General features: G+C 45.6%; 2 protein-coding genes across 4 annotated transcripts; one reads left to right on the top strand and one right to left on the bottom strand.

Moving 5' to 3' along the window:
• Positions 1-3,699: 3,699 nt before the first annotated feature.
• TMEM59 (transmembrane protein 59) lies at positions 3,700-12,428 on the bottom strand. 3 transcript variants are annotated; one of them, XM_062003607.1, is made up of 8 exons: positions 12,197-12,428; positions 9,160-9,265; positions 6,768-6,862; positions 6,414-6,566; positions 6,061-6,145; positions 5,660-5,741; positions 4,772-4,880; positions 3,700-3,985 (listed from the first exon to the last, which is right to left on the bottom strand). In XM_062003607.1, the coding sequence occupies exons 1-8, from the start codon at positions 12,386-12,388 to the stop codon at positions 3,830-3,832; spliced, it is 978 nt and encodes a 325-aa protein (XP_061859591.1). In that variant the 5' UTR covers positions 12,389-12,428; the 3' UTR covers positions 3,700-3,829. The 3 variants fall into 3 exon arrangements, with proteins under 3 accessions (XP_061859591.1, XP_010204405.2, XP_061859592.1); XM_010206103.2 differs by having other exon boundaries at positions 5,660-5,744; positions 12,197-12,427; XM_062003608.1 differs by lacking the exon at positions 6,414-6,566 and having other exon boundaries at positions 5,660-5,744.
• Positions 12,429-12,580: 152 nt separating this feature from the next.
• TCEANC2 (transcription elongation factor A N-terminal and central domain containing 2) lies at positions 12,581-19,101 on the top strand. The gene is made up of 4 exons (XM_062004228.1): positions 12,581-12,706; positions 13,966-14,107; positions 15,705-15,898; positions 18,158-19,101. Exons 1-4 carry the CDS (start codon positions 12,605-12,607, stop codon positions 18,344-18,346), a joined length of 627 nt encoding a protein of 208 aa, XP_061860212.1. The 5' UTR covers positions 12,581-12,604; the 3' UTR covers positions 18,347-19,101.
• Positions 19,102-26,779: the final 7,678 nt, after the last annotated feature.

Below are 26,779 nucleotides of genomic sequence, written 5' to 3'. Positions count from 1 at the left end.
CAGCTTCAAGGATCAAGTGTGATGAGTAGGCAACTCTGCAACAGCGGCTGGGGGAGAGAAAAAGCACCAGCATAAAGTGTTTGAGGAGCCCATATTCAGAAGAATCTTTCTTACAGGAGAGTCCATTAGGACTCAAGTGCCTCCAAATTGTGGATACCTCAAAGATCACGGTTCTTCTCCAAGCGCTGTCATATCTATCTCACCAGGCCTTTGGAGAAGCTGGCAGTTGCCTCAAATTGATTCAAAGCACCAAATAATGCTCAACATGGAGGAACAATTACAGCTCTTTCCTTCTCCATCCCCACAAACAGAACACATTCTCAATTACATAGAATTCATATATGCTTTTTGACAAAGGCATCTGCCAACCCTGCACTCACCTGTTCACAGAGCAACCAGAATTAAATGTAGTCTTTCAGATGCTCCTCCTTTGGCATAGCAGCACCAATTTGTTCAAAGCTAGAGCTTCTCACAGGAATGTATCACTGTTAAACTTGGTGATAGAAAGGTCTCCTATTCCGAGGGGGATTTTGAGTGAAAATACCAAACACCAAGTAGCAAGTCTGCAAGTCAGGGCACCTGCTACAGTAAGGAAAAATGGCAGAGTAAGGGTTAAAATGTGCATATTTTAAATTCTGGATCTACTTCTGATTGAAGAGGAAGTTTTAGTTTCTAATCAGATTTGACATAGGACTATTCTGAGCCTTCAGAAAGCCTAAAAGGTGACTGTGAGTTTGCTAAGTGTCACATGTAAGAGCCAAGTCAAGCAGCCCACCTATATGTACCCCAAGAAACAATCCAAGATGGAAATGTTTAAATGTGGAGTAAATCTACCCTTAGAGCAAACGTCCATGAGACCTGACATCTAAGACCATCTATTTCCTATACCAAGATTACCAGTCTCAGCTATAGCCAATCAGGCAGTTGGATTTTTAGAGCAGTTACCCCACATCAAAGACTGCTTATGGTTCATAAAGACGAGTTCATAGGGTAATACACACAAGCAAGCCCTTCTGAAAAAAAGACTAAAAAATCTTTATCAAAGCTCAGAGAAGCTGAAGAGGGAACACAGATCAAGATATCTAGTATGATGGGAGACTTGTTAACTTCAGCACTTAAAAAAAGCCCCAAGATCCCCCAAATGTACTGCGGCTGTTTCTGCCAACACTAAATTGCATACGCTTGAGAGAGCTGCCTCATTTGTGTCAAGATGATTCCATTTAAAAATCTGATACTAGTTCAACTGAACACATGCCTAAAGAGAATATAAAATGCTTTCCTCCTGCAATTTCAATAATTTAAGGTCCTTGATTTAAACAGTGGTCTTCAGCAGAGATCAAACCCAAATTGCAGCCTCTGAATATGAAGATGTCAGAAAGTCAAACATTTAACCAAAAATGAGTAGGACAAGCCATTTTGCAGAGCCAAACACCAAGATAGCTTAAACAGTCCATTTAGATTAGAAGCCTTCAGAAACAGTTCAATTACTGCAGCCTAGCGAGTATCTGATTTTAGTGAGGGAAGATACTTTGACAAGAGCTCACAAATACAACACTGAAAGTCTTCAGACTCTGGCTGGCTCTGGAAAAAGCAGTGCCAAGTGACAGATTGCCACAGGCATCGAGATTCCTGTGACCTAGCAGCACGTTACGGAATCACTGGCTTCACTGCACAGATGAAATGTAGTTAAACAGAGAACAAAAGATAAAACAGGAAAACTTGAGGTTTCTCTCCTTGTTGGAGGCAGATAGAACGCCAAAGGAAAGCAGAAGTTTTTCGTTTAACTCAAAACTATGAACGTAAGCAATCGAGTCAAACAGTTTTGGAAGATAAGGTTTTGTGAAATCAAGTCATCAACAGAAGAGAGGTTGTGCTGTTCACATTGGAAACAGGCAAATAGCCATGTTTTCATGAAGCTCTAACACTTCCTCTGCAACTATATGTAATAGAAAAGGAAAACACTCTAACAGGATTGAAAACATTTCCATGTTAGTCATTCAGTTAGAAAAACTGGGGTTGCTCAAGGCAATCCCAAAGAACACAGTGCTAAAACCAAGGCAATAACCACTGAAGTAAAGCCCACATTTACAAATAAATCTAAACAGCCATTGCACAAAAGGCATTTGATACTGCTCCAAGTGAACATTGTCATCCTGTACTGAATGGGGTTGTACAGGGTAAGCAGAAACCAGACTCATCTGAACCACCGCTGCAGACCCTGTGATTCCCCACTCTTACCATCGTGCAAGGGAGCAGTGTTCCAAAACTGGCACAGCGATTTCCACAACAGTCATTTGCAATAATGTCACCTACACACAAAAGTACCTCTTAATGGCTGCTGCCATCCAAATTTCTGGGCTGTGACACTGTCCCTCTGAAGAAGACTTCAGCATGAATAGGTATCACTAATTTAAGACTTCAAATTGCAATTTTCTGCACTTAAACCAAACACTTCTTTATGCTCTTAAACCTCACTGAGGCACTGCCTAATGGCCCCCAAACAGCTCCATCACATGTAGTTACACAATTATCAGCCCTAAAGCTGCTGGGAGGGCAGCTTTAAATGGGAGGGAACACTACACTATCCTCCAAAGCCTCTGTAGAACTGAAAACCAAAAAGGAAAGTGGAATTCCAACAGAATTCAAACCAGAGTTCAAGCCATAAGATGTGGTGGTTTGGGGATTTTTTTTTTTGTTGGATTTTTTTAACTATTTTTAAACCTTCAAGGGAGTTCTGTAAAATCAACAAAATATGGAGATTATGCATCCTAGCCAGCTTTCAAACACTTAGAGACCTTAAAATAAACCACACATATCCTCACCTTGATCATGTTAAGGGAACCAGCATTTAGTAACCTTCTCAGAGAGATGAAAAAAATATCTGAGCTATGAGGGCTGCAGTTGTGTTAGCAACTCACATAGCAGAAGCAGGTCACGTTGCCCATGAGAGGAATGCTAGAGACAGGCTTTCATACAGAATGTCACAGTCATTAACTAAGCAGAGCAAAAAGCTATATAGTCCATGTTTTCTATACAGTCAATTTTATTTGTCTGTTCTCATTTCCCAGGAATCAACTTGTTTCTGTAAATGAAGTTACAAGACTAGAATAGTTAATCAAGAACGAAAAGCAGAACTCCTTCTGAAAATACAGGTGCTAACTTTACAGGCATTCTAAGACTTAAAGGCTAAAGTCGGACAAAATAACTGACCGTGTGATGTTCCGTGTGTGAAGGGGTATGTCCATAAGCTCTGACAAAGTTTCCATCTTCCACAAACTGAACTCTAGCCTACAGCCCTTCATAAATATTTTCCATCTGGGATATCACCGTGCTGTAGAAAAAATAGATTTCTATTTTTTGGAGATTCTTTTGGAGACATTTGTTTGTGCATGGACAGTAACAAGTACAAAAATTCAGCAGATAATTTGATAGTATTTTCTCTTAACTACAACAGAAAGTGCAACACTAAAAAGGCATCTCCTGCTCACTTAAAATTTCTTATACCTTTACAAAGCTAACTCTGAATGTACACATCACGTCCTAGAACACACAAATAAGTTTGAAAATGTCATGGCAGAAAGCTTTTGTGAGCAAAAGGACAGATAGTAAACACCAGTGAGAAGTGATTACGTCTGGAAACAAACATAAATTCAAGGTGTCTGAATCTTCCCTACCAGTTGAAAACAAAATCCCATGACATTTCTTAATTCTGTAACTTTATTTGCATTTAAAGACTGCTTGCTAAGCTTGGGGTCTGGAAAACCATCACAAACAATCAGAAGTTGCTAGCTCTGTTAGAATTAGTCTATCAGATCCAAAGGAAACTTATTTAAATTGCTGATTGATCCAGATTGACTTTTGTAGGAAGAGGTCCTGCTTCTTCATGTTCCTCAGTCTTGCATCTAACCACAACAAGTGCAGAGGATGGATATCTGTTCAGTTTCTGTTCATTCATGTATTCCAAATCTCCATAGATGCTCAGCTTCTGAAATATTTAAACAATTTACTTTAAGACAAAGGCTCTCCATATAAATGCATTTCATTAGGCAACTACATTCCTGGTCCCAATGGCTGCAGCCCTTCAACAGAAGTTAACACGGGCTTTCTGTAACACCTGAAATTCACGGCTGGAACTCCAATAGAGTCCAAAAGGAATGTAGGAAGTCTGCCAGAAAAACAACAGTAGATACAGTGCTTGTGTGACAGCTCCATTAGTTTGCAAATAGTGTGAGCTTTGCTTACTTCAGGAGCACAAGGATCTCTCTAGGCATGAGGGATGCTTGTTCAGCCAGTTTCCCTCTGATCAGACTCTCTGGGCTCACCAATAATATGCTGTCATTTCTGTTTTCACTATTGATCCTCCTGGATTAAACTCATACTGGGTTCCAACTACACCATTCAACTCTCAGTATAGCTTTATATTCCCAGGGACATGAGGAACAGCCTCCATTTGTTAAGTGTAAAGTGAAGTCTGTCAGGAGAAGAGTGCTACAAACCAGCAGACATCATACCTGGGCTGACTGAGGAAAGCTCAGAGCATCAATCAGCCACAGCAATAAAAAACAATTATTCAGCTATAAAAATAATCATTTAAATAACAAAACTATTGGTTAACCACATCTGCAACATAAAAAAACCTCTCCTTCTAGTTGAAACTCCCCCAAAATGTTTCTTAGTCTCTGCACAGTTGTAACATATAAGTAATATAATGAACAAATTAAAAATATTGTAAACAGTTGTAACAGTTTTGTAACAGCAGTAAACCAGTTACCTCAGATGGAACATACTGCTCAACAGCTGTAGCTACAGTTGCACAACAAATCCAGAGCAGCACCAACACTGACAGGACCAGTGTAGTGGTTAAAATCCAACTGGAATTTCTGGAATTAAGAGAATGTTACTAGATTTTATATACTGAATACAAGACAACAGACCCTTTAAAAAGCTAGGTTCAGTTTTTCCTGCATTTCCTGCCAATTCATTAGCCTCTAGCTCTTCCAGCTACATAGCCTACTTCAGACTCCTGAGTACTCTAAAGCCCAGTAATTATCTGACTTGAAAGACACAAAAGACTGGTTTGATTCTGTTTATTGGGCCCTAAGGATCTTCACATTTACAGTTTAAATCCAGATTTTCCTATTAGGCATTTAGGGTGCAATTCACTCATCCTCCATGCGTAAACTTTGAAGGATAAAGCAATCAGAGTAACGTAAAGAAGAATCAACATGCTGATCTTCAGCAAAGCTTTAATATGTACTGGGCTTTTCAGCATGGATATGACACCTAACCATGTCCTTCATATCAGGCATTCCCAAAATGAAGTGCAGAAGTCTTTTGGCCTGAAACATACTCAGAACTAAAGAATAGGCAAAACATAGCATGGATTAAACAGTCCAAATACCACACTCAAAAACCAGTGTAGGAAACAATATATCAATATGATGGTCTCTTGAAATGGAAAGGAGAATCAAAGTTGCAGAATAGCCTGCAAATAACATGAGGGGAAAAGCAGCAGTCAGACACACAATTTTGACTGCTATGTATCCTCAGCCTATCAGACTTGTAGCTCTTGGAGATCTTGCAACAGAATCCCCCCCCACACACAGAGGAAAGGCCATTAGAATCCTTAATAGGTAGAGAAGTTCTAGAATACACATACATGGACAGACACTTGAAGAAACTATCATTTTCTCGCTCTTCAAAAAGCCCTCGGTACGTCTGTGAACTCCCTGGGCGCAGGGCTGCTGAAATACAACAGCAGAAACAGCTGTCAGGAGAGCAACAGACAAGACCCAAATGCCACACAATTTGTCTACATAGAGAGGATAAAAGGAAGATATTAAAATGTCCTTAACCTGCAGGTTTCTACTTCCAGCACAGCCTGCTTTCCACCACAGACTTTGCTAAGTGCACATAGCACAGTCTACACGAGAAACAATTACATTTCAGCTTCCTATAAATCTACTTTCATGTGCAACCTGCAACTTGATATTTTCTTTTGTTTCTTGCACAACAGGGAACATTTGCATTTCCTCTTCCAAAGCACAAAGAACAACTTACAGGCTGTTTTACTCAGCGGTAAGGATCCTCTTGTATCTCCAGTTTCTTGATCAAGCTGTGGAACATACTGTACTTCTGGTTTTGACTAAAACAAAACAAGGAGTTAGAGGAGATCCCACTAGCAGGTTTCCACTCATCTTGATCATTTACATTTCCAGACCTAATACACAAGTTAAGGTTAAGATATGCACTGTTTGATTTAAATCTCTTTTCCTGCACTGGCCCTAAAGGTAGTGTAATACTACAAAAAACACATTTCTGATGGTACTCCATAGTCTTTTCCATGACTGGAAGGAGCAGAGCTAAACATTTAGCAGCCAGAACACCTTAATCTCAATGAAAAAGGCAAGTACCTGGAAAATAACAATTTTGCCATCATCTGCTTGAAGGTAGAAAGTCCATGAGGATGTTATAAAGCTCTGAGCTGAATCCATCATGTCACTCCAGAACGATCTCACCAGCGTTAGAGGAAAGAGGAGATGGATTCTTGGCATCAGGGACATTAACTGAAAGCACAACATTAACTGGCTTTCCACGTGTTCTTATATCAGAAAGACAGAAGTCATGTTCTCGCTCATCCCTCATCCCATGTCTAGATCTGAGTCCTTAGGAAAATTTACCTTTCAAATGAAGGAATGTAAAAAAAGAGAAGACATGCTGAACAGAAAACAAGTAGGTGGTATTTGAAAAACATGTCATCTACTCACTTGCTCTTGCCTTAACTCAGCAAATGGCAATTGGTTCTGGCATCCAAGATGGCAAGCATATTGTTCATCAGATTGGGAGTATGCTTCAGTACAGGCTGCAAGGAAGAAGTTCCTCAAATGAGAAGATAAATTCTGTGTTTTAGTTAGGAAAACATTTTCAGTGTAAGTTGGATCAGAAATGAAGCAGCAGTTAAAGGACTGACAATCCCATTTACAGGGAAAGATACCACAATGGCTCCAAGGGTAGCATTTGCTCTGAGGTCCAATGAAGGTTAAGGAATCAGAGCTTAGGCAGATGAGGTAGTTGAAATCTGAATGCAATCAGAGCAACCAATCAGAAATGCTACCCTGTCCAAACTCAGGAATGCAAGTTTTCATTGATCCTCTCATGATCTCTTCAATTTTACCTTGACATGTCGAAGAAAAACGTGATTTTTTTTTTACCTCAGAGAACAGAGATGGAATCCTGAAAACAATTGGTCCCTTAAATCCCTTGGAGGTAATAAGAGAAGCCATGGTATCACACGAAGGAGCATTTTGCTGCTAGAGTGCACAGTACAGAAATTGCACTGAAATGATTATGTATTTTTTTTAAATGAAAAATTAAGGCCACTCTTTGCTTTACAGATAGTTGTAATTGTTCACTAGAGATCATAAAGACCAAGAAACCTAAATTATTCAGAGAGAATAATTTAAGAGTATTCTGCCCATGAAGAAATCAAGCAGACAATGCAGGGGCACAGTACTTCCCCACAACTCTAGTGCTTAGTTGGACCACACTGCAGTACCACCTGAACTAAATAATTAAACCAAGTAGAAACACAGAAGAGCAGCTCTCCCAGCTTTTTGCAGGAACACACAGGTCATCCTGAAGGCCAAGCAGCTGGCAGAAACCAAAGCATCAGCAGCAGAACATAGCACCTGAACAGCAACTCCATGGTAAAACTGCCACCAAACCAGTGCTTGTAGGCATAAAGAAGCATCAGAAGACAGAATTGTGCAGATCAGCCAAGATGGATCTTGCCAAGCAGAGAATACTTAGTCAGGGCACCAACCAGTGTAACAGATTACAGAACAGAAGCCAGCAGAAGACAACAGCCTCAGGAAGGAGAGTCAAACCAGAAAGTAAGCAACTGTTCAATTATCTCTACATGTGGTCTAGTGCTACATTACCCTTTTTTATGGCACTCTCTCATGTGTGGTTTGACAACTAGATTGACATGCTGTATCACAGCTATACACGGTGTGTGACAGACTAGAGCATTAGCCCATTTCTAGAGTATTTAATGTAGTTTTGTATCACATTAGCATCTTTGCATGTCAGGCTTTCTACTTGCATCAGCTCCCTGAGCTACTCACTTGTCCTCTTGTTTTCATGCTACTGAGAACATAAAAGCCTCCTTTGAGTGCTGTCTTGGTGTTTAATTGAAAATATCAACAGAGAGCTCCTACTTTCCTGCTTTGGGTGAATCTCTCCCACTTAATCTCTCAACAAAACTGTGATTCAGGTGCCTCAGGATTATTGCATGAAACTTCTATACAATTCCAAACCCAGTATTAACCACCCTATAGCGTAGACATTTCATCTTCACTTTGAAATTTTGGATCTAACACAGATAACCTCAGAGAATCAGTCACCAGCACTTAACAGCCTATTTCAAACAAAACTGATACCTCCTTCCCAAAAGTTTAGCTGTAAGTAAATCTCAGGATGCAGCCAGACCCCAAGTCACGAGCCAAACAGCACATTAAGGTCTGTGTTCTTGCTCTGTCTGAACAATTCACTTGTATGTACAAGTTTGTCAAGAACTGTAAATGGGAATGATTGGAATTCACAGAATCACAGAATGGTAGGGGTTAGAAAGGACCTTTAGAGATATTCCAGTCCAACTCCTCTGCCAAAGCAGGTCAACCTAGATCAGGTCACACAGGAACGTGTCCCGGTGGGTTTTGAAGACCTCCAGAGAAGGAGCCTCCACATCCTCCCTAGACAGCCTGATCCAGTGTTCTTCCAGTTCCACTGGAATTACTAAAGGAAAAGTGTTAATTCGCCTGTATTTTTTTCCCCAGTCATTTTGTAACAAACTGTTTATAGTAAAATTTAGTATTTCTAACCAATTTACAGAGAATTGACTTACACAGACAACATTTAAGAAGTTCAGGAAAAAGAGCAACACTAAGGATCAGGTAAGGGGAAATTTGCAGATATCAGACAACCTTTCCCAAAGATTTGGGGTTTTTTTAATATCCTGTGTATAAACTTTAAGAAGTTTTTAAGCAAAGTCAGAAAGCAACTGAAGTAATCTCACCAAGTTAACAACACTCTTTTAAACAGTCCCATTCTTCCCACTGCTGACATCCCCATATTACAGGATGTTGAAGAAGCACTTACCAGAGTCACATTCCTGTTTGGTTCGATTCAAATCGATGCCATCGTCCACAAACTGGCAAATGGAGAAGAGGCGGCAGCCTCGCTGGCAGGCATACAGCTCCTCTTCCTGTGAAGACACAAGGAAAGGTTTGTGTCCCTCCATTCAACAAGACATTGTCAGAAAACAAGTATTCTTCCTTTTGTTCTGGAACTGCCAGAAAAAAACCATCCACTATCCTCCTTCCCTACACTAGACTTAGAAGCCAGTTGAACATGACACTTCGGATGATCTGGAGCAAACCTATACTAAGATACCATTTATTTCAGAGAGAGTTCTTCATTCTGTGGTGGGGCAAACCTGGAACAGCAAATTCCATTTTGTAATTTCAGCCCTGTAACTCACAAATAAGATTGCACTGGATTTTTTGTTAAAGTATTGGATTTAAAAGTAGGAGAATCTGCTGTAAAAGACTTACTGATGTTTAACCCTACAAAGAGTAGGTGGTCTCCATCTCAGAAGTTAAATAGTGTAACTCAACCGAAGTGGACAAAAAAAAAGAGACTAATTTTGACAGTAAGTTACAATGTATCTACCAGTCTCTAACCAGAATTACAAGGGAGTTGTCGCATTAAATTATCCTCTGAGGTACTACACCAGTATCCTGTTAAACCCTTCACTTGTTGAACCTGTTCTATGAAGCCATATTTTTATTTGTTATATTGAACTGAGGAGGAAAAGTGCTTCCTCATTCCAACTATTAAAATTATTATAGAAAACCTGCACCTTGTATTTCTTCTGTCCACAATACCAAACAGATAGATGTGCACTTCCCATATACAGTGCTCTCCACATTGCAGAACTAAAGGCAGCCTCTATTACATGAGTGCTCCTACTCTTACACACCCTGTCATTAATGGCTGGACTCAATGACCCATCTAAACAAGTCTATGATTCTATGAATCAGACCCATCCAAACCACTCATGGCATGAGCACTCAAATGACTGCAGTCAGCTGCTGTACAGGTGGAAAACAGACTCTGAATTAATTTAACAGAAAACCAAACACACCACGCCTTGCTGTTCCTTTCTATTGCAAACTAACTGGCCATTGCTTGTCTCAGAGCACAAGTTCACGTGCTTTAAAGGCACAAAAGTAGAAAACTGTGCATGTCCATGAAAACTTAACACTAACTACACTGACAAGGTGGCTCAGATAGTTATACTGTGGCAGAAAATGTGTTTTGTGGTTTGATATCCACACAGAATTAGCTTTGGCAGACAGATTTCTATAACAGTCTTCCACAGAAGTCCCAGTGAAGCCTGTCTTACTTTCCAACGACAACTAAAACAATTTCCTTCAACTGAACTGGTATTTGTGTGACAAACACAACAAAGACTAAACGTAAAGGAAGAGATGAGTATATTATCTGGCAGTTACAACACACAACAAACATTTCAGTAAAAAACACAGAAATATCAGCCTTCCTTGAACTTGCATGCATGAAGAGTGCTGCACCAAAACAGTATAGAAATGCATTAGGAGAATGTTTGGTCCCAATTTCTCAGGTTAGTTCTTTCTCCTCACTATCATAACATGTAGGCACTACAACCTGCTGTGAGAAAGCTGCAAGCTTCTTTGTATTCCACACAACTCCTTGTTATTTCTCTCTGCAGGGATACTGGTACCAGCTATGGAGTCATAAGGTCCAATTGAAGTTTCACATGAAATCAGACAAAGTCCAGTTACCCAACATCATCACCCCTTCACTTGACTGCTGGCCTCCTGTGAAATCTCAAAGATGGGGTAAGAGCTCCCATCATTTAAGAGTTCAACCTGTCACACAGCTGCAGACAAAAAGTATATTGCCAAGAAAGGTAAGATTTTTTGGTACTAGCTCTTCCAACTTCAAGTGAGTCGTTCAAAGTTGTACAGAGCTTGGACCAACAGCAAACTCTGCAGTATGAAATTACACATCCATTAGGTGCTGTTTCAGTATTTTATCAGGCAATGAAAAAAATGCCATGCAATTAAATCAAAAGACAATCTGAAGGTTCTGACAAGTTACTCATTTGTCACCATTTATGTATCACTCTTCAAGTGTCACACTGCTGCCAGGATCTTGGGCCTATCCTGAACACAGCACTGTTTTAGTGCCCCAAAAATTCTGAACAGCAGAAGGAAAATTATAGCTGCCTCTTTAGGAACAGGATGGGAAAAAAGCAGCAAACCTCCTCAAACCCACAAAAGTAATCAGCACTAACAAAGCTCTACTTTGAAAGCAGTATTTCTTTGGCAAGCTGCAGCCTAACCATCTATTTTCAAAATGAGCTATCTATCATTAGAGAAGCCACCACATTCCCAACTTTAAGGGGATTAAAATCTAAGTCAGATGAGAGGTGCCATGGATGACCAGCTGCTGACTGCACCTGAACACTGTTGAATACAAGGTTCTTCATGTTTATGGTTACTTAGACATGTCCAACATTGCTTGAGAAAACACGCATGGGGACGTGCCTCAAAAAACGCTTTTGCCCAAGAAAATCTCAGGTATTACAGAACGGTTTGGGTTGGAAGGGAACTTCCAGGGTCACCTAGTTCAACCCACTGCAATGAGCGGGGACATCTACAACTAGACCAGGCTGCTCAGCCTCACCCAACCTGACCTTGACTGTTTCCATAGAGGGAGCATCTACCATTGCTCTGGGCAACCTGTGTCAGTGTTTCACCACCCTCATTGTAAATACTACCTTCTGTATCTCTAGTGGAAATCTATCCTCTTTTAGTTTAAAACCATTACCCCATCTTTCTCTCGCAACAGGCCCTGCTAAAAGGTATCTCCTGTCATCCTGGAGCACAAGAAGGAGAAAGACCGGAGACTGGGCTGCAGGGAGGGAGGAGGAAGCGACAGGCCAGGGAATGTCCGTGTTGGGAAGGCCGGGGCCGTGTTGCCCCGCAGGCCAGCTCCCGGAAGGGGGTGAGGGAGAAGGGGAGCAGGGGAGAGGCCGGGAAAGGGCCCGCCCCGCCGCGGGGAGCTGTGAGGCAGGGCCCGCCCGTACCTTGGGGTAGGTGTGCAAGGAGTAGGTCAGCTGGCAGGCGCGGTGACACGACGCCGTGTTGCCCAGCACGGAGTCAAAAGCCTCAGACGAGGCGGCAGGCAACGGCCCGGCAGCCCGAGCACTGCTGCTGCTGCCGGCGAGGAGCGCCAGGGCGAGGGGTAGGCAGACGAGGGCGCCCCGCCGCGCCGCCATCTTCCTCCTCCTCCCTCAGAGCCCCGCCGCGCAGTCTCGCGAGAAGAACGGCGCCCGCCCCGCCGCGCAGTGCCTGCCGGGAGGTGTAGTCTGTGCCGCGGGGCAGCCGCAGCCAGCCCCTCGGGCCGCGCCGCCGCCGGGAACTACACGGCGGCAAGGGCGGGGCAGCGGCCTGCGGGAGGGCGGGCGCCGCACCGCGCTGCGCCGGGCGGCAGGATGGACCGGTTCGTGGTGCGCAGGCCCCGCTGCCCCGAGAGCCCCCGCCGGGCCGGGCCCGCCCCGCGCGCCTACCGGCAGGCCACCCTCGAATCTCTCAAGGCAGGTGATCGGCAGCGGGGCAGGGGGGGAAGGAGCGGGACGGGGCAGAGCGGCGCGTCCCGGCCTCCCGCGGCACCGGCAGCTACTGCGGGGCCCGCTGCCTTCGAGGGCACGAGGTGAGGCCCCGCCGGTCCCCGGAGGCTGTGTGCAGGGCTCACGGGAGAAGCCAGGCTAGCCCTGCGGCGCCTCGGATAGAGGAAGATCTGTGAGGCCTTGGCCAGGCTGCCATCCTGCCTCTTCGCAAGGACGGCTCTGTAAACCACCTCCGTGGTTCCAGATCTTCACTCTTTGCAGCACTGAGGTGTCATCTTCACGGAAGCAATGTTAAAAAAGTGAAGAGGTGCCGAACTGGAAGGAGTCTCCTGAGCTGAGGCGAATCGTACCTTGGTTCTTGCTTGCCTCTTTGGTGTGGTGTAGGATCAGGTTGGGCACACAGTTCAAGCACAGCCAGGTAACCCCCCGGTTTCCATATTGGCAGCTGACTCACTTCTCTCTCCAGCAAAAAGCACCCGTTGGTTGCACAGTGATCCCGCTGGAGACCTGCATAAGAGCTGAGCCCCTGTCTGCCACTTGTTTGTAGAAACACAACAGGAAAACAGCTGCTGTGCCAAAGAGCTTATTAATGTAAGGCAGAAAGCAAAAGAGTGGTGCATAAGGCACCTCAACTGTCTGAGCACTGCTGAATCTTTGTAAGATCCCTCACATCTGAAATATGAGACTCGCACTGTCTGCAGTCTGTTCTGTCCAGGTCTGTGGCAAAGAAAACCGAGGGTGAAAAACACTGCAGATGTCCAGGGTACTTGAGTTTGTGCTCACATTCCCTAATGCTTTGTTTCTCTGCCTGCTGGCATTATTTTAAAGTTCAAGCTAACTGGAGAGGGATTCAGATTCTGCCAGGCTGCTAAAGATAATTATCTGCCTCTCTCTTAATCCCTTTTTCTGGTAAGAGATGTTTATACAATGGACTCAAATCCAAAACAATTCTCTTCTAGCAGACATTTGCTGTTGCATTCCCTAAGCTTGGCAGACCAAGGTGAAGCACCTGGCTTTGCTTTCTAGTTCCTTCAGTCTGGATTTGCAGCAGGCTGCTGATCTCCAGAGAGCACCCATCATTCCAAGCCATCATGTATTCAGTGCTCTGGTTCATGCCATACTCAATAATTCATGTGTTGATAACAGCCTCATTAGCTGAGAGGAAGCCAGTGTCCTTATTTATAATAAGAATATTCTGCTCTCCTAATGGCTTTTCTCTTTTCCAGAGAGTTGTGGTTGTGGAAGACATAAAACGATGGAAGTCTATGCTCGAGCTTCCTGGGCAGCCAAAAGAGAATCTGATCGAAGCTTTGGAGGAGCTGAAGAAGAAAATCCCCTCCAAGGAAGTGTTACTTTCAACAAAAATAGGTACACCTTGTCTGATCTGGACTGTGAATATTGGGCTGTCTTGTGCCTGCCTAGCTTCTCAGTGTGAAAGAGACTAACTTGCAAGGTTTTTAAGAAATGTGTGTTGCTGCCAGCAAGAAAATGTTGATACCCACCTTGCAGTCTAGAGCACTTGTACTGAAGACTTCAACTATCCTCTGATTCCTCCCAGGTTACCTGCTTATTACCAAATAGTGCACCACGCTCTCTGTGGTCAAATTTTTGAAGAGCTCTTCTTGGGCACCTTCCCCTGCTATCTGTCAGGGGCTTGGCAGAGTGCTTTCTTGCCATCCAGGATGTGGCTCGTCTATTTGACTTGTCTGAATCCTCTAAACACTTGAGAAATCCACCTCAGATTGGCCTAGAACTTTGTACTGCATCCTCACACTGAGAAGTCCCCAGCAGATGGGCAGGGTGCAGCCTGATGCCTGCTGCTTTTCTGCGGGAGGGACAACGTAAGACCACATGGTCACTGCCTTTCCTGCCTGTGGAGATGAAGGTGGCATGAGCTAGTTGTGCTGGCCTTTGTTTGCCATCAGAGCAGCTGAATCTCTAGTCAAAGAGATCATTTTTCATTACAAAAGGAAATGTGATCTGCTCCCTTCCCCAGACTTCTGCATTTGCCATATTCAGCTTACTCAGGGTTTTTCCCAGTGCCTTGCTGAAGGCAGCTGGGCTGGAAGAGCCACCGAAGCCTAACAGTGACACCTCCTGGCCAGCGGTGCTGATGGGCAGAGAGAGATCCCCTGCTGGCAGGAGGCCCCTTTTGCCTTCTCTTGGGGAAGCCTCTGGCACTGGCAGGCCCAGTCGATTAGAAATATTCTGCTTGGAGTCACCATAGTGGTTGTCTGTTAAAATGCTGTAGCCATCACCAACCAGCAACATCTGCTTCCTTAATTACAGGATGGTGGGGGTTGGAAGGAGCCTCTAGAGCTCATTCATCCAGCCCAGCCCCCTGCTAAAGCAGGTTCCCCTCGATCAGGAGGCACAGGAATATGTCAGGTGGGTTTGGAAATCTCCAGAGAAGGAGCCTCCACACCCTCCTGGGCAGCCTGAGCCAGGGCTCCCTCACCTCAACACCAATCAAATGTTTCCACGTATCTTAGTGTAACTTCTTGTGTTCCAGCTCATGTCCATCACCTCTTGTCCTGTCACTGGGAACTACAGAAAAAAGTGTTGCCCCATCCCCCTAACATCAACCCTTTAGGTGTAAGTGTCCCCTCTCAGCCTTCTCCAGGCATTTTAAACAGCCCCAGTTCCCACAGCCTTTCCTTATAGGAAAGGTTGCTTGATCATCTTGGTAGCCCTGCAGTACATAAGCAACACTCTACACCTTGCTGTCTCGGGGAGGTTACTTTCACACGTGTAGGTCAATTCCTTGCTAATTACTCAGGCAAGAAAATCACTGCAAAGGTCAAAGAGTGAGAACTTCAGGCCTGATTCTTAATAATGTTCTGGTTGTGTCAGTGCTTCCACTGCCTGAATCAAGAGTGTGTGTGGCCTCCCTCCGCTGTGATTTGACAGGTGTGTTACATTTTGCCCACCTCCCAAAGCTGAAGGAGCTGTTGCTGTTTCCCAGGTCACACAGTGAATAAGATGCGCAAACACTCAGATGAGGACGTGGCCGCCCTTGCCAGAGATGTTTACAGCCAGTGGCGAGCCTTCATCAAAGCCCATGCCAACAGGCCCTCCATAGAGGTCAGGAGTGACCCCAAGACCGAGGCCTTCAGAAAGAATGCACGGAGGCTGCTCTGGGAAGCCCTGGATCTAGAGGTAGTGTTCAGAGCTGTTTGTCTTGGACTCAAAGAGTTACTTCTTGTAGGAACAAGTTAAACAGACCTGTGTCAGCCATAGCTGCTGTAAAGCTGGTCCTGCCTGCAGAGTGGGTACAAGACCAGATGATCTGTTCCTGTTTCCAGTGATTTGCTGCTCATCCCTGTTTGCAAGCAGCTTTGTTTTCAAGGTAGATAAATTTTTGGCAGGGATTGTCAACCAAGTGAATGTGCTAATGGTGAGTGAGGTGTATTTCCTCTCATTTACAGAGCCGGTCAACAGAATATTTGTGTGTGTCTGCTTCAGTTGGGCTGAACAGAAAAAGAAAGTGAATAGAATGTAAAATCTTTCCTACTACTTAGCTGTGAAGGCAACTCTGGAACCTTTTGGGTGTTTTGTATTTAAGTAAGCATTGGTAAATTTAAATCTATTGCAAAAACAGAAAGGCAAGGTTGACAGTATGTAAAGTGGTGATAAACACCAGATCCCTCAGGTATCTTTGAGTAAATGAACAGGGCTTTCCTGTAAGGTTTAATGACTAGTTAGCTTGGTCTGTGAAATGCCCTAATAATAGTCCTTTTATATTTATTCATTAATTATCCTTTAAATGGCAGGTCAAGCGGTAAGAATTCAAGAGCTGCAAAGCTAAGTGTTTGTTGACTGTGAGAATCACAGAATTGTTCTAGTTGGAAAAGACCTTTAAGATCATCAAGTCCAACCCCTCCCCTCACACTGCCAAACCCATCACTAACCCCTGGCCCTCAGCACTTCAGCTCCATGGCTTTGGGATCCCTCCAGGGATGGGTACTCCCCCACCTCCCTGGGCAGCCCAGGACAGGGGCTGACAGCACTCTCAGGGAAAAAGCTTTTCCTCATTCCAAATCTAAACCTCCCCTGGTGCAACTTGAGCCCATTCCCTCTTGTCCTCTTCCACTTGTTAACTGGGAGGAGAAACTGACCCTCAGCTCACCCACAGCCTCCTTTCAGGTAGTGGTAGAGAGTGATCACGTCTCCCCTCAGCCTCCTCTTCTCCAGACTAAACACCCTTAGCTCTCTGGACAACAACTAGGGAGAAGAGGTTGTTGAACAACAAGCTCCCCAACTTCCAGTCCATCTGGACAGAGGCAGCACAAAAGGATGGTGGGCTGTGGGAATGCCTCAGAAAGGGAGGAGCTCACCTTTGCCAGGCTGCTGTGTTGAGCTTAGTTCTTGGAAAGCACATCTGTATGTGGTGATAAGACTGGTAGTAAAGTCTGAACCTGAGGGATGCAAAGACCATAGCACCAGTCTAACTGGTAGTAGTACTAGTTAAAGCAGAATTACCTTTGATCAGGACCCACCTGAAAACACAGAGGAAAAATACCTTTTTAGCTTACACCTACCCCTCTATGTGCAAATGAAGCCTTGATGAACTGCATACATAGGCAGGGGAGCCACAGAAGTCCTGCAGAGAGAGAGCAGGGGCATCCAGGAGGCTGACAAAAAGAAGAAGGGAAGGTGGGGCTGAATGGGTCCAGGGGCTTCTAGTGCTGCCGAACAGAGGGGCAGCTTAGTGATGGGGAAGCAAAACCAGAGCGGGCAACAGACCTGGTGGAATCCTGCTTGGCACACTGCATGCAAAGCATGGGAGATTCCCCATCACAACAGGCAGTGGTGAAATGAAACCATTTCTTGATAGGTGGGGAATTTTTTCAAAGCTGGGCTAAATTACAGGTTTTGGCACAGGTTGAAGCAATAACTACATAATTAACATTTAGCAAATCCCATTCTGTGTTCTTAATTACACCTCCTTCTGCACCCAGAGAGCCTGTGTTTCCCTTTATAGCACCAGGCAGAGTTGCCAAGTGTTTGGCATGTCTTAGAGTTGCTGTTGGAATCAGGTTTAAAACAGTATCAGAGGTACCTTATAGCAGCAAGATCAAAAGTAAGCTTTAGGGAGACAGTGCAACGTGGCTTATAATTGCAGTTGAGCTTAATACCCAAAGCTGGTTGCAGAGCAGTTTCCTGTTGTGATGGCAAAGCATTGCCAACCCAGCTGGAGCTGTGGATATGTTCCCTAGCACTGGCCACCTTGCCTTGTTCCTTAATTGCTAGGGTGGAATTAAATTGCTCTTCCTGTTACACTTGTGATGGGAAGTAGATTTCCTTGAATCCCAGCTGATTAATGAAGAAACACTGAAAAGCACCACTCCTCCAATTCCAATCAGTCAGTCTCCTTATTAAATGTACAGATCTAAATTTATACTTTGCTGTTTTCAGATTGATCACCCACTGGCTGAAAATATTGAGCGAGAGGCTTTTCATCTCTCTTCCCGCCTCGTTAGCACATCGTACCGCAGAACCGTTCGGGCGCTTGTCTTCTCATTAAAGCACAGGCCTGAGACCCGAGCAGCAGTCAGGGCTGGCACACTCCCTGTCCCTGCCTTTGTGCAGAGCCATCAGAAATGAGGTGTCGTGCCTGACCCCGAGTGAGAGCTGGGTGCCTACATCTCTGCAGCACTGGGAGTGCTGGAGCGCTGGCAGCGCGACTCACTTGGCACCACGCTACAAACAGGGCTCCTGGAGACAAGGATTGCTAATGGTGGAAACACTGCTCTGTATCTGACTCCCTGTGGGCTTCAAATCCCTTGTGGCAAGAAAAGTTTCTTCTACTCTGGTGTGTATTTTCCTGCTACAAAACCATCCACATTGACTCACCTGTTTTTCACTTCTGCCTGTTTGTTGTAACTCAGCTGAGCTCCATCCCTGACATGGACCTTCAGGTGGAATCAGCTGAGTAACACAAAGCAGCAGCTCTGTGCTGTGCTGGTTGGAAATACTGGGAATTCAGGGGAACTGCAAACTCCAGTAAACCCTCCATCAGCCACATCTGCTGTAGCTGGACATGGCCTGTGGCAAGAGCTGTCTGTTTTGCCCAGCCAGGTGATTTCCCTTTGCTGCATTCCAGAGTTGGATGCAAACTGAATTTCAGCAAATTGCTATCCACCATTCCATATGCTCAGTCATCCTGTGACTGTTTTCTCATACCCTGGGGTACAAATCAAAATGCCCTGGAGTTTAGGTGCTAATGCCTTTGCTGTTTAATGAGCAGCTCACTTAGACTTCTGTACCTCACTCATGATTTAAATGTGGTGCTTGTTCTTACTGCAAAGTCAAAACCACTTGAAATGAATTTTATAAATAAAATGAAGTTATAAGCAGAACATTCCTTTTAAAGGTTATTCTTTTCCTCCAGAAGGAAGCCAGTTCAGAATGACTGTGTGAACAAACTTAAGAAACAAACTATTGTTTTAATTCCTTCTAATTAAAACAGAAATCTTGTCTTTTGTATTTGATGTTTTTAGTGCCTCCAATCATCTCATTTGCCATAACCTGTGGCTAAAGCTGGGACAGGAGCAGCATTTCTGTCCCAGTAGGTAATAAAGTGTTCTCTGTGTGACAGGGGACTGGTCACAAACCTTTTTCTGAATTATCAGGGCAGATAGAACCAAGTGAGTGAAACCTACCTGCTCACATTCATGGGAATTAAGTCTTCGTGTACCATAAGGAAGCATCTTTTGATCAGTTGTGGTCAGCACTCTTTGTTCAGAAGAGTCACTTAAGGACAAATGACATAGTGGGAAAACCCTGAATTAATCTTTATTCAGATCTTCAGCCCAAAACATGACTGTCGTTATGTGAACCTGCTAAATATGGCTTTTCTTCTGTGATCACTATAAAGAAACACCTAAAACTAACCTGAGGTGTTGAGCTCTGTAAATTTAATTAGATAATTGCTAGCTGTCTTAAATATAAATCAATTGGAGACAGTAGGAGACAGAAACTGGAAGCTAAAGGGGTGGTGACTCTGTGGATAATACATCAATAAAGATGTAACACTTGTTGACCAGGCTGTAGCAAGAGATGGGAAACCCCTCAACCTGTTTCTTACAAGCCATCAGCCCAATTTCCCATCAAAATGACTTCCAGCTGCACAGCTGGAGTGGAATTCACTTCCCCTTGACTGTGGTGGAAGAGGTTCAGGATCAGTGACTGACCTTTCACTATCAGAGCTGCAACACCAAGGCCTGCAGTGTTTATTTTCAGCTTTCTAGTGCTGGGTTGTGTATTCACTATTTAGGTAATGTGTGAGAAGCAGAATATCCCCCAAATGAGGAACTTCTGATGAGAGCCAGGCCAGAGAAGTTTCCCCACACAGGTCAGATAGTCAGAGATCTCTTGAATTACCTGAACACGTGACCAACTTATGTTGTACTTCAGTTTGCAAGACAAGTCTAAGAATCATCCGAGTTGTGATGCACAGTGCAGGTATGAGGTGAGGACAATGGCTGCCTGAAAGTGACCTGCTCTACAGATGGCAGTTCCACTCTGAAAAGAGCAACATGAGGAGATGTTGTTGGTACAGTTTAGCCCTGGGAACTAAGGGAGGGGGAAAGGGATGTAGATGATTCTTTCCCCTCTTAGTCCCATGGAAGAGATGCCATTTGTGACACAGCACTGTAAAAATTAAAAGTAAGAGCAACTCAGCTCTAAAGAAGGACCTACCATGGTCCAGAGCAGCCCTGTGATGGTTGTGGTGGCTGGAGGAGAGATGGGAAGATGGTGAGGAATGCCAGCCTTGTCCTCAAGGTGCATTTAGAAAAATAGCAGAGCTACAACCTGAGTGCAGCTCTTCCTCTGTGCACCTCTTCTGGAGGGGTGCAAACCAGGAGAGACATCTGAGGTCTGTTTGCTGTCATCTTACAGGCTGTGCAACCTCCCAAGGTTAGTGTGGGGCAGCCACTGCCTCCCCGAGCCCACGGACAGTGGACAACAACTTGCAGGTGCTTGTGAGCTCCTTTGCTCCACACAAACTGCCAGCTTGGTCTATCCTATGGCATCAACATTTGTTTGGGGTACAGGCAAAGCTCTTCCAGGTCCATCTCTTCTCTTCCATGCCCTCTCCTGGTCCCAAACACCTTCTGAGGTTCTGCTCACTTTCTGAGCAGCCTTCAGGAAAGAGATTCTTTTAATTTCAGAGATGCAAAGTTAATGCACACAAAGAGGAAAGTCTCCTATAAATTTCCTCTGGTTAATGGTTGTTTTGTCCAACTTGATTTTGAAGGGACAGCTCTGTGTACAGCTCTGGCTCCAGGATTGTTTTGGGTATTTTGACATCTTGATGTTAAAGCTGGCAGTAACATTTGGGCTGAAGATTCACAGACTGTCTGGAGAAACTGGAAAAGATTCTTGAGATTGGATTGAGATCTACTGGACAGAAGGAACACAAGAGAACAAGGGAATGCTTTAAGGACAAAAAAAAAGAGAGAGGAGAGTGGCTAAGGAAGATGGACAAAAGAGCTTCATTTTCCCAAAGAGTGACACTGACATTGACAAGAGGATACTTAATATTCTATAAAACTTGCCCTGACCCCTTCACTACCTGTTGTTTCTGTGACCCCAGAGAATCCCTTGAAATAGAAAGTCTGGAAGGGCACAGGCACCTGAAACTTCCAGAGTGCATCACTCCCCAGGCTGACCTGGCTCTGATATGTCTGATCTGCTATGGCTTGTCTGTAGCAAACACACTCACAGGGGGTCCTACAGGATCCTTGCCAGCTCAGGTTCCCTGCCACATGGCTTCCACACTGGGCTGGAAGAAGGAGTCCCTCACACATGCTGAAGTTTGGGCTGTCTGGCACAGGTGTGTATTTCTCCTAAATTTTGCTCCTTCTCCTCCCTTTTCTCTTGGCAGCCACAGGATGCCAGCAAGATACACTACAAAGGCAGAGACTCTCCACAAACTCCTGTTCTCACACTGGGGAAACCCTTTTAGATGAAAAGGGAGGATGAAAGGGCTGAGCAGTAGCCCCCTCATGCTAGGTTTCCCTAGCATGATGCCTTTGATGCCTTTGGTTCCATTTTTACAGGGGAAACATTAAATGAAAGAGGAACCCAATCTGGAAGAAAAGTTCTTCCTTTTCCCTTTTCTTACCAGATGAAGCCCAGCCCACAGATTTCTTTCAGCAGAAGAGCAGGTAAAGTCAAGAGACCTACAGATACCTGCTCCACCCAACAAGAGAGGAGTGAAAGCACTTGCTGGAGGTGGGTGACATCTGCTCTCCTCCCCTGCCCGTGTTGCTTGAGCAATACAGAGTGAGTTCAGGGCAGCATCAGGAGAGATGGAGTGGGAATTAACCCCTGCCAAAGCTGGCTTCTCTCCCAAAAACAAGTTTGGGAAGACACCAGGCAACAGCTTACTCTGTTCCACATCAGCAGGCACAGCTCAGAAGAGCTTTGTCCTGCTGCAAATTACTTGGGCGAAAGAAGACAGTAGACAAGACCCTCCCTGTCCTTGGGAAGAGAGAGTGCACAGCAGCTCACTATTTTTCATCTTTTAAGAAGCTCTTCAAAGGTTTCTTCACAAAGAATCCGAACTTTTAGATCTCACTTTTTTCCCTGGCAGCCCTGTAATATAAAGGTTTGCTGGGCTGGCCCTGGATTAAGGGATGTTAAGGCAAAGAAAGCCACAGATGTCTTTTGGAGACATGATCATTTGAAGAAGGCTCCAGAAACTTCCCTCCTAGGTTATGTTAGCACATGACAGGCAGGAGCATAGGATGGAGAAGAAATTGGGGCCTGGAGCAGAGGAGGGATGAAGGGAAGCAGAAAAGAGCCAGAGGGAGGGAAGCACATCAGGGAGCTGCTGGGTGCAGGCACCAAAGCCTTGCTACTCCCTGCAACACACAGCACCAGAAGCATTGCATTTCCCTTCCTGTTTTAAATGGCTGCAGCACCTTTTAAGCATTTTCATGCTAATGTGTGAATCCTGCCTCAGCTGAGATCTTGTCATGGAGGATATCACAAGGACAGAAGAGCCCTCCCTCACTTGTTTTAACACCCCTCTACACAGGTGTAGGTATTGCAGGATAAATTTCCCCCCCATTCAGGTAAATGAACTGGACTCTCACAGGAGGGGAAACTGAAGCATGAAGGGACCCTGACTTGTCCCAGGATGCAGAAAAGGGAAGCCCATGCCACAGTTACACTGCAATTAATGATGCTCTAATTCTTCTGCTGGCAGTCTGCTGGACAACATCCACAGTCTCTGTCAATTAGACTAGATTATGAGATAATCCTTGCTAATTATAGATTATTATATAGCAAGCAGCTATCTCCCCGTAAAGGGTGCTCCTATAATGGACAAACACTCATCTTCTAGCACAGCCAGCCCCAAAGGCACAGAAAAAAAACCCCAACCCAAAAGCCAAACCCATTTCTGCTTTGGTCAATATTTTACCTAAGCTGAAATTTTCACATTGCAAACACTGCACTGTGCTCCTGGATGGACAGAGGAGGAGGAAGAGAAGGAGGAAGGCTGTGACATGCAGAGACAGGCTCAAATTCACACCCCCTGAACCCACTGCAGGGCAATGCCTATGAGCATAAAATCCAGCTGCAAACTGTCCCACGCTTCATGGAGTAAACACCCTGATCAGGTTCCTCACACCACAGCCCCCATGAGCATGGGAGGACATCAGGTGCCCCCCAGAGGCACCATGGCCAGGAAATGGGGTTTAAAATCAGCTGGGAAAGTAACTCCTAGTAAATGCTGCCACTGCATTTGTAATTGTCCATATGCTTGATCCATTATGTTTCCCCAGATGGCTGGGCTGCCTGACTACTGCTTCCTCATCTGTGTCCCCAGGACTGGCATCTCAGGCGAGTACCTGGATCTCCCAGGCAGAGATATCCCTGCAGCAGGCTGGCATTGCCACCTGAGCAGCCAGGGTTAGCCACCCCCTCACAGAGGGGGGCTTTGGCTTGCCAGTGAAGGAGACTTTTCTTGCAGATGAGGCCAAACAAGTTCCCATTTCCCTTCTTGCTGGTCCCTCACAGGACCAGTCCATGCAAGGACACTGGAGGGAGGCTGGATGGCTGAAAGCTGGGCACCAAGTCTCTCTCAGGAAAAAAAACCAAATCCCAGGAGCAAGGTCTGAAAGCCACTTGGCTTCAGAAAATACTTCCTTGGCTTTCTACTTCTTCCATGTCCTGGCTCTCCAAAGCTACTTTGCTGTTTTGCATACTTGGATGCAAGCAAAAGCAACCTGCCCAAACCATGGGCAGAAAAGTACCTGGAATCCTACTTGTGCTTTGGCTTTTATACACTCCTGGAGAGAAACAAATGGATGCCTCCTCCAGATCTAGAGACAAACAATCTCCTCTCCAACAGCCGAAGTCCTAGTTTGGCAACACAGTGACTCCTGCAAGCTAGGCTGGAGGCACTCAGAGTCGTTTCACTTGGAAAAGACCTTTAAGATCATCAAGCCCAACCACTAACTTCACACTGCCAATCCACCACTAAACTATGTCCTTTAGCACCTTGTCTACGTGCCTTTTAAATATCTCCAGTGATAGGGACCCCATCCACCTGCACACGCTCACCCCTGCCCATCAGGTTTCACTGGGACTGTCAATGGCATTTCTGTCCCAGCTGCCCCTTCTGCAGATATCACAGTCCCCATCCTGGGGACAGGACGACGACAGAGACACAATCCTAGTGCCTCTTCCTAGGTCTTCACACTGCTGCTTTTGGGGGATTTGGGGGATGATGGAGGACACAGGGCAGCACTCCCAGCCATGGGATACTTCTGTGAAGCAGGAAAAATCCCCAAACTGTTTTCCAAAGCTGCACAGAGGGAGTGTAATAGTGTAAGACACTGGCACTGCTCAGAGATGTGAGGCTCAGCTCCAGCACTGGCTCCCTGTGTGTCACACTTCTGTCAGTTCTCTGCACCCCAGCTCCAGCCAGCAGTCTTGAGTATAAAAACTGAAAATACACAACCCTCTGAGCAGAGGAACAGGGAAGAAACCCACAGGGGAGAGCTTTAAACATATTTCCCCTTCTCTTTCTCAGCACAAGCCCAATGTGAGGGAGCAGAGCAACTACCCCACCTGTGATGTGAGGCCACACACACTCACATCCCGATGGAGAATGGCCTCTGGAAAAAGTAGAGCACCGTGGTCTGCACAAGCTCAGGGACCCCTGGCACCCCCAGTGAGACCATGTCCCCCACAGCAGCAGGGCTGCCCCAGCTCCCCACACCACGCAGCAACACAGAAAACTTTACTGAGTGCTAGGTACAATAAACCAAAGAGTGGAAGCCTGGAAACGGGTGAGCACCCAGCTGGTGCCCAGGAAGCTTTTTTTCCTCCCTGCAGCCACCAAGGTAACAGCACTCGCCATTTTAATCTCATTTTAAGAGAAAGACATGAGTCAGCAGAACGTTACTGTTCCCCTTGGACCACTTTAACCTCAAATGATCAGAGCATATGATGATTCTGCCTAAGAAAGTGCCAGGACACCCTTTGTTTTTTGCTAAGTGTGCAAGCTAGGGTCCATAAAGCATTCCTAGCAGGAGAGGGACTCAAGCTACCTGCCACTGCACCCACATAGCAGTGCAGATGGCATTCATCCTGCTCCCCACACTACCAAAGAGCCTCAAGTTCAGCCCTGTAAAGGCAGAGTCTCCAGGGCACTCCAGCATGGCCACCAAGAGCTCACCAGTCCCAAGCAACCCCCAGAGCTTACCTCACTGCAGAGCCACTCAGCCTCACACGGGGAAACCTCAGGGAACCAGGCTAAGCACCACACTCTTTGTCAACAAAACAGTGCCCTACCTCCCTGTCCACAGCTTTAAAGGCACCAGAGAGACTCTTAACAGGACTGGGTTCAGCTGTGTTGAGTCTGCATCCCCGGCAGAGCCCTCAGCCCTGAGGCTCTCCAGGCTGCTCATGCCATCAAGGCACAACCCACTGCACCTGCCTGGTCTCTCTCTAGGTGCAGGGGTGATTTCCCAAGGTTGCCAAACCCTCTTGTTGTGGATCAGGACACCATGTTCTTGCTGGGAGCCCTAGTGAGATGCCCTATCCTCCCCAGGGCAAGGGCAGCAGGGTCTTTTGCCAGCAGCAGTGCCCATTCTGGGGCAGCTTCACCCTTGTGCTTGCCCAAAGCAGCAGCACAAAAGCGTGTCTCCCCAGGTGACACACGAGGAAAAGTTTTCCAGTAAACAGAGAAAACAGAGACCGTGGCTGTGATTTTTAGGATATTTTAGCCCAGCTTCTCTCCAGTAGAAGCAATTCCCTCAGGGAGGGAGAGGAATAAACCAACCAATCTCCAGGGGGCTCTTCCAGTCATCTTTTCTATAGTCTACGATTTCCAGTGATGGTTCTTCATCAGATCTGTGCGCAGGCGCTCGCAGAGAGATAACAGGAGCTCTCCCTCCTGCACAGCAGCAAAGCCTTTGTCTGCTCCACAGGGACACAGCTCCATGGCCATAAGCAAAGCCAGAAGATGGAGTGGCTGCATTCAGCCCAGTGCAATCAAATCACCAGGCTCTAAATAAATTATCAGCTGAGCAACAGGAGCAGTGCCTGTGGCTGCTGCTCTGCCCACCCGCTGGGGGTAACACCAGAGAGGGAGACTGAGGCCCCATGGGTGAGGTCCCAGGGTGTGGTAGAGGAAAAGAAGCCCTGGTGATGGACTCCTCATACCTGTTTGCAGCTCACCTGAATGGCTTTTGCATGAGAAAAAGAGACTGTTTCACAGAATGACACAGGCAGTGTCTCTCTCCAGGCTGTGTGTTTGCCCTGTCCCCTTCCCAGCTGAGGAAGTGCCCAGACAGGGAACTTGGCACCCACTCCCCAGGATCTTCTCTCCTCCCAGCTGTCCCACTGTGACCTCCTGTGCTGCTGGGGTCCTCACTGCAGGGATGAGGATGGACGTGCCTGCTGAAGGAGAACTGCTACAGGTGCCACACTGGTCCATGCCATGACCACTCTCAGCAGCAGCAGCAGCATGAGTGGTGGCACAGAGATGCCCCTTGATCCATTTCTGGGGAG

This window comes from Colius striatus, chromosome 10 (genome assembly GCF_028858725.1).
Source record: "Colius striatus isolate bColStr4 chromosome 10, bColStr4.1.hap1, whole genome shotgun sequence".
Classification (NCBI taxonomy): Eukaryota; Metazoa; Chordata; class Aves; order Coliiformes; family Coliidae; genus Colius; species Colius striatus.
The sequence above is the reverse complement of the archived record's forward strand: the minus strand, read 5'-3'. Positions and strand labels throughout refer to the sequence as shown.

Coding starts and splice junctions, on each gene's coding strand:
- TMEM59 (XM_010206103.2), bottom strand. CDS start 12,388: ATGGCGGCGCGGCGGGGCGCCCTCGTCTGCCTACCCCTCGCCCTGGCG. Junction 4,881..5,659: donor TTCTTCAAGTGTCTGTCCAT/GTATGTGTATTC, acceptor TCTTAATTCCAG/AAATTCCAGTTGGATTTTAA. Junction 3,986..4,771: donor AGCAGTATGTTCCATCTGAG/GTAACTGGTTTA, acceptor TAAATATTTCAG/AAGCTGAGCATCTATGGAGA.
- TCEANC2 (XM_062004228.1), top strand. CDS start 12,605: ATGGACCGGTTCGTGGTGCGCAGGCCCCGCTGCCCCGAGAGCCCCCGC. Junction 12,707..13,965: donor CCACCCTCGAATCTCTCAAG/GCAGGTGATCGG, acceptor TCTCTTTTCCAG/AGAGTTGTGGTTGTGGAAGA. Junction 14,108..15,704: donor GTTACTTTCAACAAAAATAG/GTACACCTTGTC, acceptor GCTGTTTCCCAG/GTCACACAGTGAATAAGATG.